The sequence below is a fragment of the Micrasema longulum genome, unplaced genomic scaffold, assembly GCF_059751315.1.
Source record: "Micrasema longulum isolate JH-2025_06_02 unplaced genomic scaffold, ASM5975131v1 h1tg000625l, whole genome shotgun sequence".
NCBI lineage: Eukaryota > Metazoa > Arthropoda > Insecta > Trichoptera > Brachycentridae > Micrasema > Micrasema longulum.
In genome coordinates, this window is record NW_028277821.1 from 288,530 (window position 1) to 302,442 (window position 13,913).

The following is a 13,913-nucleotide window of genomic DNA, read 5'->3' on the forward strand; positions in this document are numbered from 1 at the left end:
GTTATAAACTAACTTAATAAAACATAAATAAATAATAAGTATATTTTTTTCACGAAAGCTAAATTTGTTTTAACAGTTATCTAATTTTGATCATTTTCTAAACTTACCGTCATCTCTATTCTCTTTTATTTGAAAATGTATAAAAATAAATTGTAGAAACACATTTTTTCAAAATTCCAATGTAATATTATTTTCTATTTACTATTAAGTGCGGGTACCCTAAAAAATATTTTTTACGGTTATTTTACCGCGTTTAAAGCATTTGCTTAAAAAATAATTTATGATTTACTCAGAAGCAGGTGATAAAATTATTATTTATTGAAAGCATTGTAAACATTGTGATCTGAGAGCTACTTTTTTTAATAATTTGTTTATTTACATCACTTAATCATTATTTCTACCGTGCTTTTTACTTAAGGGAGAATTCAGAAAATTCAAGAAATAAAATTGGCAAAATTGTTCACGCTAATAAATATATAGAGATCACTTACAACAGCTAAAGTCCTTTCAATGCCTAGACTTCTATATGTATTGTTAATAATTATTGTTTAAAATAAATATTTATTTGTATTACTTTCATAAGAAAGCTAATTTTAAAGCCACCTGGAATTTGTTATATTTAACGTAGGTGTATATTTTGTTAAGGCTGAAATGATTCTACAAGACGAATTAAATATAATTGCGTTATTCCCATAATTTTGATTAAATGTTTAATGTAGTTTTGTAGATTTGTCTTTTAGAAATTACGATTATTTATTTTCTTCATCAATAAGTAGGTTATTAAGTTATTGTGAATAAATTGTCTTTCTTTATGTATTTAAATACTGTTGTTTATAATAATAATAATTTAGAGCTTTATTACTTTAGTTCAATAGTTTATGACTGTAATATAAATGTAATGATGTGTTTAACTGATGTTAAATAAAATATAAAATTAATTAATTAGTGTTTTTATTTTTATTTTATACTTTATCATTAGCATTACCCACCGTTACCCTAAATAAATCGTGTGTAATTTGTAACATAATGGATGTCGTTATAATTCTGCAAAATATTTTTATTTTATAACACATGTTTATTTATTTATTTACATTTTGATTTTATAAAAATACTCGGTTGAAATTAATGTTTTTAGGTATCAAAGATGACGAATAAAAAAAAATATACTTACGACGCATAGTCAAATAATATTTTTGTGTAAATGGGGAAAAGAATTCTCACTCTCTGTGTCCATTACAAGACGTGCCGTTATAAATTTTAAAATTCAAAAGAATTTTCATTGTACTAAAATAACATTACAAATAAAACAAAATATTTCAGGCGTCAAATTGGAACATGTCAGCCCAGGAACCTCAAGGATTTCTCTTTATAGCTACCCAAGGTAATGGCTCGATATTATGACTACATACTCGATACTCTCCGATAGCCAGAGTACTTCCCTCTTAAATAATTATATTTATATGGGTTATCACTGACAATTTTTTTCAGGCTAAGATATTATATCGAGAACTCTTGAAATTCTAGAACGAACCACCTCTGGTCATACTGATAGGAACAGCAGCCAGGTAGCTGAACATGGTCACTTTGGCGATCGACATATTTCACATCGGCGGATAATTCAGCGGAAAGATGTCAATCGCCAAAGTGATCATGTTCAGCTACCTGGCTGCTCTTCCTATCGGTATGATCAGAGGTGGTTTGTTCTAGAAGTGCGAGAGTTTTCGATATAATATCTTATTGTCCTGAAAAATTTTGGCAGTGTCAACCCATCCTTTTTTAGTCGTAAACTGTCGATCCTCAGCATTCTTTAGAGGAATACAGTGGGATAGAGTCATGGATAACTTGGTAGTGATAGTAGAAATTACAATAGTAATGAGTATACTCATATTATTTACGGTAAGAATCGGTAAACTAGAATTCCAACAGCTTGTGCGCTCTGTATCATCAAGACGTGTTGGGGTATTTATAATGCAGCTTTCTTGGTTTTAATTTTTACAAAAATGTTGGTTCATAAATTATCAAAAATAATCATTATTATTATTCTTGCCTCCAAATTCATTTATTTTAAATTTTTATTTGTAGATTTTTAAAAAGGGATAACAACTTTAATGCTTTACCAATGCAATGTTTTAGGATGTATGGAAATCACAGACGAATATAGTGTATTTTGAGGAATAATATTGGTAATAATAAAATCTTAAAATGGGAAAAACCGTGTAGGATTTGAGTGAAAGTATAAAGGGAGAAGCGTTTGGATTGTTTAGATGAAAAGGAAAGTAATCTATTAGGCAGTAGAAAAAAATTAGGTTGTGATTTTCTCACATATTGGGAAGCCAAATACTTTTAAACTTGCTCAGTGGGATATTATACCACAATTACATGTGACAAATAATTGTAGATGTTTCTTGTAAATAATAATCTTTCGAAATGTCACAAGTACTTTCGACTCAACAGCGTAAAAAGCTAATGCAAAGGAATCGTTGATACAGTTTAATTAAATGCTTTCTTTTTTTTATAAGCGCATTTTTTTAAAAGAACTTGATCTACTTTAATTGGAAAATTACAAATATTTCACTATCAATAATGCGTTTTTAGATATTTTTTTCTCCCTGTACTTTATTTATTATAGCATTTTCTTTGAAATATTAAGGTACTTTTATTTAAATTATACAAACTACTTAGCAGAGATTTTCGCATACATGATGAACCTTTACTACAATTTTTCAATGATCAATTCATCTTTAAACCGATGAGAATTCAAATGTCTTCTATCAATTGTAATGAACTTAGAAGACAATTATTGTTTTATATAAGAAAAATATTATCTCAATAATAGCGACGAAGGTTTTTGTAGAGGAAAACATGTAACTTTTTTTCTTTTCTACTAGTGATCGGTGGTAGTAACTGCCTCGAGGCTACCTGAAAATTAGGCATCACGCAAAAATTACATAAATAAGAGGTACTTTTGCATCAGAAAAGAAGATAAAGTTTATTAGACTATTTTATTAGTAACATACATTCAATAAATTTGTAATAATAGTTATATATAAGGTTATAATAACATTTATTAAAATCATGCATAACACGTGTTGCTATGTTTGGGTCAGCGATCTTTCATTGTCTTATTCACTAAATATAATATGTTTATATTCTACTGCTATATGCTCGACAGGGTTGATTCCCCAACAAACACATTTTACTAATCCAATTTCACCTTTCTTCTAATGGATTCTATTTATAAGTACAAGCCGCAGAAACGCCTCAAATTTCCAGAAAAAAATAATTTATTTTTTTATTCTAAGACGTACATTAATATTAGACAACTTAACTATTTTTACCTTTTATGTGATTTTGTAATTATTTCAATATTTTGATTTTGTTTTATTTTAAAGAATTTATGATTTGGAAAAAATATTTTTTCTTAATTAGATGCTTTTGATTAGCTTACATACATTGAATATTGGATTATAACTACTTTACCTTATTACCAACTTTCAGATTTTTGCGTCCACAAAAAATGCAATCGTGATTTTTTGCTTTGTCCGTGGTATGAAGTTATAATCGTGGACCTGTCGAGAAGCACTTAGGCCCACGACCATATACTTCATGACCAATAAAAACATAAATTTGATTAGCTTTAATACATTGGCTTCAGATTATTTTATCCTAGAATCAAAGTAAACATTTCTTTCTTTTATTTATTCGACATTGTAATTTATATTGGTAAAATAAATGCCCCAGATATTTTACAACTTTTTTAGTTCTCTCAATAGTCACTCGAGGATAAAATAAATCTCGCCACGATTACAAATAAGATTAACTAAAAAGATGTTGATGATTTCTCTCGTGATAAATATCACATATCGGTGAATACATATTATACAATGACAAAAATAATATAATAATATTACAAATGTCATTAATAGTATGTACGCCACCATAGGGCCACTATGTGATATTTAGTTTACACTTTTTGTTTGTAGAACTTTAAAATCAACACATGATGAATTAACAAAATAATAGATGCAAAGTCAATAATCATTACGGATTAAATTTTCTGAGGACACACCTTCTAATTTCTCGTTTCATCTTATTTTAAAGACTCACGTATAGACACCGATAATTGAAATACATACATATTTATTGATTAAATATACTGCGTTAATTGTAACATGCAATTGCACAAGTAATTAATTACTTTATTATTATTACGAACAGCAACATTGATGAAAGGTAAAATAGTTTGATTTGAATAACTTATTAGTTTTAAGATCTCAATTATTAAAACATCATAATGGAAATTCGCATTTAAAATATAACTCAGGAATCTTTCAAGTCGTAGTCCTTTAATAGTTAGCCATTGTCGTCATCAAATGTTATACCATTCAAAGAAATGGTTTAAAATTTCAAAAGTATTTTGTGAATAAACTATATTTATCGACCATTGTAGCGGTCGTAATTAAATCGTTAAAATAATACAAATATAAAAAATAAAATAAGTAATAATTCAAAAATAATTTAATCCATATTTAAATCAACTTTGAAACCCTTCTTAGCAGCAACTGGCAGTTTCTCTCCATCCAAATATGGGTTGGAACTCTGTAATTAATAAAAAAAAATAAGAATTAATTTCCATAAAAAAATAATTAAATTGCTTTCTTTCATCAGAAAACAGGGGGCTTTATATATTTGTGATTCTTTTTTTTGCACCACAACAGGCCAGGAGCCCCAATTACAGTGGTGAATTACTTTACAGAACACCCAGGGTTGAGAAAATTCACATTTTAATTTATTTGTTCTCGCCGGGAATCGAACCCGGAACCTTTCGTGTGTGAGTCGAGCGTCTTGACCACTACACCACTGAGGTCAATAGATATATTTTACTTATTCCAAACAACTTTTTAAAAATAAAACAAATTTAAGGTATGCAACGTTATATTTGCGCATGTATGAAAAAAAAGCAAAAATGAAACTAAAGAATTTCAATGCTCAATTTTGAACTTTTGGTGATCTCACATCTCACCAGTGGCATTGCCAAAGCAGCTGGAGCAACTTTTAGCGTAAAGCGATCGCTTCACGTCAAGGAGGCCTCCAATTACTATTTATAATAATGTTCGACTTATATTGCGCTATTTTTGTAATGATTATCATCACGATTCCATGATCATCTCTGGTTATAACGACCACAAACAACCTTTAAACCCTTAAGGGCCGTTAACATGTGGACGATACAATAGATATGAGAATATTGTCTTGTCTCAGCTCCGTGAGCAGCCTCGACCGCGCAGAACAGAACGCTGTGCTGGGACAATACGAAAATCCAGCGCAAATCACACGTGAGCGTTGCGAAAATTAATACACGATGACGTTTATTACGAACGAGTTCACGAAAAATACTATTTATTTTATACCAAGATGTATTGGAATTGCCAAAGAATGAACTAAATAATAAAAAGGATTTTTTTTCTGTCTCCATTTTTGTCAGAAAATGTGGGTTCACGTCGAGCAAATCGCTGTTGTCACAAGATCCTGTCCGTGAGTGTTCACACGAAGAAAATACGGCCGCTGGCAACCGCTCGTTGTGGTGCGGGTATTCATTGTTCCGCGGAGATAGCCTGCCCGTCTATCTCGGTGGAAATGTCTCGGGACAATTTTTTGTCCTGCAAATTGCTATTTATACGTGGATAATGGTCGATTCCTCGGACAGAACAAAATTGTATAGTTCAGGTGAAAACGACCTTTCAGGTTTGTGCCGTGCCTGAACATTGCACAATACGTAAGACCGACAACAAAGGGCTCTGTAAAAACATTGTAATAGAAGAACGCAAAATAAGTAGTTCTTTTTTCCACGCCGACAGCCTCCGTCCAAGAAACATGGGATGTTTAATGTCTACATCTCTTGTTGTAAACTATTCTTGCTTTTTGTAAATTCAATGAAAATAAATCGCATGTAAGTTATCCTAATCGCGTATCATTTAATATTTCAAACTAATAATGTAATTATCATAACCTTCCTATAGCTAAAGAACTGCCATTAAATCGTAGTAAATCGGGATAATCTACCAGTTCATATCCCGAAAGGTTTTTGTGTCGACTTCCGACAAATGTGAGTTCTATTATTCAGACATTTACGCAGTGTGTCTAGAATCTTAAGAACCTAATACCCTGTACAATTCTGAGGCCTGCGATATATCCTTAATAATTGTATTTGTCTCACCTTCTTGGCGTGAAACTTCTTGGCCACGAGGTTTTTGTGCTCATCCATCTGCAGCTGCTGGGCAAGGAAGCGATCCAGCCTGGCTGAGGGAGAGTCCTGGCCCCTGGAGAGCCCCCCGTCGTCCCCATTGCCCCCGTCGGGACACTCGAACATGTGCTCTCCATCACACATGCACTCCTGCTCGGACTGGTACTCACGGCTGAAGGTGGCGGTGTTCTCGAAGTGCAGAGTGCAGCCTTGTTCTTCTGTAATCGATGCAAATTGAAAATTTAAGAAACACACCAGAAATGTTTATAATTTTATGTCAACAAAGCTAGACAAAGCTGAAATAAAATTATGTAGGTAACTTATATCACATGTTCTTAATAAATGTTTATGATATTTTGTTTGATGTAAATATTAAGTTAATAGTTCATAAGACCCCTAAGTATAAATTTTATAAAACATACAAAGAAATCATAGTTAAAGCTACGTGTGCAAAAAATAAATGAACTCTTAAAAGACCCCGCTAAAAAGTCCCTCTGGGCTGGTATTCCAAACGCTCTCGCGGCCGTATTAACTCGTGTATTTTGTAAATAAATACACGAGAAAAAAAAACTGTTTTCACTGTGCCGCAAGAGTGGTTCGGAATTGCACTCCTGGGTGCGTATTGTGATAGGATGTTAAAATTTAACTTAAATTTTATCTACAAAGTAAATTAAGTTTTCTGTATGAAAAATATAATATGTTTACAATTGTTTCTAAACATGTTCAATTACCGGTAACTAACGAAGATACTTTGAATTTTCATACAAATATACTCACTTTCGTACATAAACATCGATATTAGTTTATACGGTCTTAGTATAAACCGATGAAGACAGCCGTTCATAATCGCGGCCCTAGAGACGGTGCAATAACATATTTACTGTAATTTTATTATTTTATTTTAAATTTACGAATCCATTATTTTTTTAAATAATAGACATTGTACGTCAAGTCTTGTATTCTATGTAGACTAGGGTTAAGAAGGTAAAAATATAAATTATTATCTTCAGGCATAGTTCTTTAGAAACCTGCATTAGAGACACCTTTCGTAGTCTCAATCAAGAATTAAACAAAATACTTTTTACAGGTATTTTTAAAAACTTTTTCGCTTATTTACATAAGACAATTGATGTAGGTAAATAAAACTCGCTTTCTTTGTAGAAAATTTGGCAATATAACTTAACTTAAGAAAATCATCACGGTGATAATACGATACATTAAAATAATATATTTTTAATGAATCAGGTTCCAATATCTAGCGCTACTCGTACCGCCATTCTGCTACTCCAAGACAAGTCCTTTGTGAGAAATCTCTTCCTGAAGTAAACATGAACATTGCTTCAACAAGCAATAATAACTTTCCTTTTATTACCTGTGTATCCAACTGGACATGGGTTGGGTGGATTGCAATACGCGGGCAAGGTGGCATCGGGCTTCAACTGGGTGGGTGGTCTTCCTGCGACACTCGGCTTCACCCTGGATCCTTCTGATCCAGGACCGCTAACGTACTGACCCCAAAGAGTACTAAAATATTTTTTTTGAAACTAAGGAACTGCAATCATTATACTAAATACTTTCAAACAAAATATGTGTAAATAATAATAAATCAACACCAAGCAAAAATGATTTTGGAATAGTGCAAACTCCACCACACTAAGATTAGAGCAAAGACAAAGAATATCCACATGTTTTTATTTTCATATTTAACCATTGTTCTTCCTGTTCTCCATACGAGTTATTTAAATATTATGGCGCTCATGACTGTTGGATCGTATGGATGATGATAAACTATATTACCCATGTGATATACTTCCTTCTTGGTGTGAGCATTATTTTAAAAAACATTTTTCCTACAAGCGCTATAAAACAGTTAATAAATGTTTGAAAAATCCGAGGCATGGCAATTGTTTTTTGGGTAACAGGGGTTTTTAGGGTCAAGAAATGCGTCGTCAGTTCTTGAAACAACAAGGCATTTTTCCTGACAACATTTTTGGAGGACAATGCGGCTGCCTTCGGCGGTGGTGCTGCGGTAGGAGTAATCTATTGTCCTGCTGCAGGATAGCCTGCCCGTCTATCTCCAGTGTCGCGGTTTATTGCCCTATCCTCTAAATATCGTTTCACGAGATGACAATAGGTCCGATGCTGGTATAAGACAACATTGTCATGTTCTCATGTAAACGCTACTTAGCTTCTACGAATGCACAGGAGTCTGCAGTTAACAAAGAAACCTGTCAGGGGATTTTACATGGATCAAATAAAATTGAAATCAAAAAGTTTTTTATTAAAAAGGGTAATTTGTAGGTACTATAATATAAACAACAATAAAAATGAGGCATCAAATTAATGACATTTTGTTTTATAGATACAAAGATAAATTATCGCATAAATAAATAAGAATATCGTACATAGAATGAACTGATCTTTTTTACCTCAATTTATAATATTGTTTAGACTCATATATTGCCTTACCTGTGTTGCAAATACTCTTGATCCCTCAAGCTAGGGTTAGGATTGCCATCGGAGAGAGAGTCATAATCAAACTGCTCATTCTCTAGGTCCTTCGTGGCCCTGGACATCAGGGGCGATGGAAAGTCCACGTAGGAATCTGCTGCATCAGCCAAGTCCTTGCCCATCCGCTCTACAACCTCGCGCAGCAGGGCGTCAGAGATGAAGTGGTCCTGGACGAACTAATAAAAAAAGTATAATATTTAGTATTACAACTTTAAATTATATTTATTTTTAATACAAAAAAAAATCATGAATTTGGTTGTAGTCTTGTGGTATAACCTAGGAATTAGGAGTATCAAGGTGGTTTTTTTTTATTTGCAGACGCGATTATTTATGACCAATTGAAAAACACAAAAAAAAAAAAATTAAGTAATTTCTCAAAAACGTTTTCATAATAGCATGTATTTTAATTTTTTGACTACCTATTGGTAATAAACACGTTCAGTATAAGTATCTACAATACAGTATTTAGAAATAAGTGCAAGTAAACTACATTTCTTTACGCTCTGTCTCATCAGTCTGTGACCGTGTATAGGGGCGTAGGTGTGGGTGTGGGTGTGGGTGTGGGTGTGGGTGTGGGCGTGGGCGTGGGCGTGGGCGTGGGCGTGGGCGTGGGCGTGGGCGTGGGCGTGGGCGTGGGCGTGGGCGTGGGCGTGGGTGTGGGTGTGGGTGTGGGTGTGGGTGTGGGTGTGGGTGTGGGTGTGGGTGTGGGTGTGGGTGTGGGTGTGGGTGTGGGTGTGGGTGTGGGTGTGGGTGTGGGTGTGGGTGTGGGTGTGGGTGTGGGTGTGGGTGTGGGTGTGGGTGTGGGTGTGGGTGTGGGTGTGGGTGTGGGTGTGGGTGTGGGTGTGGGTGTGGGTGTGGGTGTGGGTGTGGGTGTGGGTGTGGGTGTGGGTGTGGGTGTGGGTGTGGGTGTGTTTATAAGATAATACCTTTGGCCCAGCATCATGAGGCAGATAGGCCAGCGCTCCGGTAGCAAGGAGCGCCACCAGCGCTACTCGTAGCGCCATTCTGCCACTCGGAGACGAGTCCTTTGTGAAAATCTCTTTCTGAAGTAAACAAAAACAATGCTTTAACTAAAACGAGCTTATTGGCTCTATCACGCAAAAAGTAAACTGTCGCATTGAAGGTCTTTGTGCTTTATTATTTTAAAAAATAAAGTCAAAAGTCAGCATCAGTGATTGAAAACTTTTTTAGTCAAAGGTCAAATTAGACATCTTGACCTTTTGTGATGCAAAAACAAATATACTCCATCTTGAATACCACACCCCTAAACGCCCATTCAATAGTTAAACATTTTTTGGTAGCGTGCATAAGTTATCCTATTATTGTGATCAACAAACACAACACACGCCTTGGCGCATTGATTAGACTGTCAATTACGAAACTGTCGTCGCGGGTTTGATTCCCGCCAGCTGCAAGCAAAAAATCCAAGATTTTTTTTTTCAATTTTTAATAAATTTATTTTCATTTCTCTCTTTCCCACTTCCTTGATTCCGTAAATGAAAATTTTTTTTTTACCTACTGTGAAAATATTTTAGTTACTTTTAGCAATCCTTCAAAAACAGTCATTGTCTCAGTTTTTTGTACACAATGTGGCGCATTGAGAACTGCATTGGCACTGCGATTCCAGTTGGATCATTTAATCACAATGAAGGTAATCAGTATTACGCTTCAGCGACTTAAGATTCTTTGCACTTGTATTTTACTTATGAGGATATTTAGAAACTAATATTCTTTACAAACATTTTTTTACATTGGAAAACTATTAAAAACACACACCAAAAAAAATGTAACGTCAATGGTTTCCGGTTGAGACGTAACAATTATTTTTTTATTTTTTTTACAATTTAATATTTCGCTCTGAAATAAATGTCCCAAATACTCGAACAAGTTCCCATGGGGGCATTGTTAAAAAAAAGTTGCTTGTCCATCCAGCGAACATAAATATGGTAAGAATTAAAAAAGAATATGTAAGCACTCAAATCTCCTTAACGCCTATGGTTGGACATGCTAGTTTACACATTTTTAAAATAAAATTTTCAGTCACACCTACCTAGAGTCTTCAGTGATGTATTGAACAGGATGGTTTCTGTTTTGATGATTATGATAATTTCAAAAATGTGTAAAATGTAAAATACACAACTTACTTGTCTGGGATAAATATTTTTTAATATTAACCAAATTGACTATGGTGCTTTTATAATAGGACGATGTATTAATGTACTAGACGCGGTGGCTGATCTTCGAGCCTTCTCAATGTCATATCTTGAAGCAAAAATTACCCCCAAGAAAAGTCTCTAGCGCTCACTAGAAGGCGTTACCGCGGGGGCGGTACTAAAGGGGTTTGGTAAAATGTGCCTTAAACGAAATACATGCAGGAGTACTACTAAAAAAGCTTAAATTGTAGGCTAAGATACGTATTCGATATAACCTATCAACTGTGTTCGGGACAAATGCTATAAAAAACCATTTTATCCAAAGTTTTAACCAATTACGTTGGTCTTGTATACATACTGGAGGAAGGATTGCGCCAAAGAGTGTTTGAAGTTTAAATACTACTTGCTCGAATTGCGTAATTAGTTAAGAACACGTTTAAAATAGTACAACCACTTTTTCCATAATTGTTGTTTGAAGCATTTGTCCTGGAAACAGTCGATATATATTTTGTTTTATGAAATGTATTTTTATAAACATGACATGAAATGGCGGATACATTGCTTTTAGTCAATTTCTTCTTACCTAACAGTTTATGCACTTTTTTATTGGTATTTTTTTTCATAAATTGTTTAACGTAAGACGCATTTCTTAATAGTAACTAAAGCAGCATTCAGTATCTAAAATACGTGCATAAAAAATGCCACGTCATAAAAGGATTCCACCTGTTGAGCTTTGAATGAATTGGTTCACCTATACAGAATACTACTTTTCCGTGGCGTTATCTTCTCTCCCTTAGTCTATTTTAATGTAGATGAATTTGATAAAAATAAAATTTTAGCATATGGTTAGTAAATAAATCGAAGAAAAAAACAGTATTTTTTTATTCCGTAAGTTCCATTAGAACGGGTAGTTCTATTTAGATAGTTATTTTAAAATTGAAATGTACTTTGGTCAGAAAAATTCGATCATATTTCTCAAAACCATATTGTAGTGTTAGTTTTGCGCTATTTTAAAATGATAAGCTATTGATTATTTTATATTCAACACAATGTCTTTTTTAATATTGGTGGTTACATTACAGTCAGGTCGTAACAGGTAGCAACCTTATTGTAAACTACAAATTCAGAACATTTAATTTACCTATAAATGTTTTTGTTTAACGGGTGTGGTTATTTACATGGTTTTAATTGTTTCTTTAATCGAATAAGGCACAAAATACGTCTTATTTATAAACATAAATGGGGAAAAAGGACTCACCTTTAAACACTAGTATCAGCGAATGGAGTTTGTTTCGGAAAGTTCATTGAGAAGAAATCGATGCAAGAGGGCGCGTGCGCAGAAGGTTATCATGTGGGTGTCCTACTCTATCGACCGGAGCGTCCCGCACTTCCTCTCACCCTCGACCTTATGTATGTAGAAGCTACACACACCCTCCGCCGCCCACGTCAGAGCTGTCATAGATACCGCTGTCATCACTTAATCTTACAAAACCCTCGAATCTAGAACCTTCCAAACCACCTCGTCAAAAAATCTGATTTACCGATGCTATTATATACCTGCTCTCAAAGATAATTAGATTATTTTACTCGAGGGTTTGTTTTGCTAGCAGTCTGAGACAGTTAATTCACCGGTGTACGCAGACTTGAGCGTCTAATGGAACACTCTGTATATTTACAACAAATGAAAAGCGCGCAATAACAATGGATGATGTATTTATGACAATGGTGTCGGGTAGACATTTTGTCGAGTAGACCTACGTCATATTTTTCAAAAATAGACATTATTTTCGGCTTATCGAATCATTATACACAATTTCTATTTTTGTCTTCAGTTTATTCAAATATAATCCAGTAGGTTTATCGATCACATAATATTGAGACTCACAGTCGCGTCATATATGAGAAACAATTTTTGTGTTTAACCTCGTCTCAGCGATTACAAAGATTTCTAAAATTCCCATAAAATAAACTTCGGAACTTCACTGGTCTGTCTTTAAACCGTATATTTTTAATGTTATTATATTATAAGCATTATATTTGTTGACTGTTTGTTTCTGTAAAATAAATGAATGAAATTCATTTTATTAATACCTACTAATCTCTTAAAACCAAAATTCAATGATAAGTTACTTGTACTCGTAGGTAAACAAACTTTAATATTTGTAAAAAATATATATTTATCAGCGTAAACGACAGTTTTCATATTGTCGTTGCGTCGCACAGCGGGGCAGGGTGCGTTAAATCATGGTGGAAAATCCGAGAAGGGGTAATTGTAATAAATTATGTTGCTGGCATTTTATATAACAAAAAAATCATTTATAAATCCTTTTTAGTCGTCGGATTAATGTTCTTCAAATTATGGAAATGGAAAAAATAAACAAATATATTTTTTTTATTGTGACAAATTATTTGCAAAGTATAAAAAATAAAAATTCAACTATCAAAATCATCATCAGTCGAAGATAGACAGTCTTCTTCCGTTAATTTTATGTTTCTTGGTGCAGTAAATTTAAAATTAGATATGTAGCAGTCTATAAATAGCATATTAAGAATATCTTGATTCTTCTTCTTTTCCACATCCGCTCCTAAGTGAATCGGGTTGTGGTCCCGTGGCTAGTGTTGCGGACTCACGGATCAGAGGTCCGAGGTTCAAACCCTACTCTACCCCAACTTGATTTCCATTTTCTAATAGTGAGTTATTTACAACTCGTTGAAAATGGCCACCAAAATGGAAATATTTGGGTAAATTATAAGAACGCTAATATTTAAAAAAAAAAAAAAAAGTGGAGCACGTGAACATCACCAGTTGCCTCCAAGAGACCCTATTGCCAGCCAGTATTTTCGCCACTTCCCACGTCAATCCAGCACCTCTCAGAATAAAGTCAAAACACTCGAAAGTGAGAAAGCCATTGTGAACGATCCTAAATATTTTTGGTCTTTTATTAAAAGTAAACGTAACTCTAACAACATTTCCTTAAATATGCAGTATAAAAACCGAGTATCTA

At 33.6% G+C, this 13,913-nt stretch overlaps 1 protein-coding gene across 1 annotated transcript; it reads right to left on the minus strand.

The window, feature by feature from the left end:
* Nucleotides 1–3,708: 3,708 nt before the first annotated feature.
* On the minus strand, nucleotides 3,709–12,306 carry 7B2 (Secretogranin_V domain-containing protein 7B2). The gene is made up of 6 exons (XM_088228998.1): nucleotides 12,167–12,306; nucleotides 9,682–9,798; nucleotides 8,714–8,931; nucleotides 7,617–7,768; nucleotides 6,218–6,462; nucleotides 3,709–4,599 (listed from the first exon to the last, which is right to left on the minus strand). Exons 2-6 carry the CDS (start codon nucleotides 9,757–9,759, stop codon nucleotides 4,519–4,521), a joined length of 774 nt encoding a protein of 257 aa, XP_088085124.1. The 5' UTR covers nucleotides 9,760–9,798; nucleotides 12,167–12,306; the 3' UTR covers nucleotides 3,709–4,518.
* Nucleotides 12,307–13,913: the final 1,607 nt, after the last annotated feature.

Coding starts and splice junctions, on each gene's coding strand:
- 7B2 (XM_088228998.1), bottom strand. CDS start 9,759: ATGGCGCTACGAGTAGCGCTGGTGGCGCTCCTTGCTACCGGAGCGCTG. Junction 6,463..7,616: donor ATGTCCAGTTGGATACACAG/GTAATAAAAGGA, acceptor CATCGATTACAG/AAGAACAAGGCTGCACTCTG. Junction 4,600..6,217: donor AGAAGTTTCACGCCAAGAAG/GTGAGACAAATA, acceptor TATTAATTACAG/AGTTCCAACCCATATTTGGA.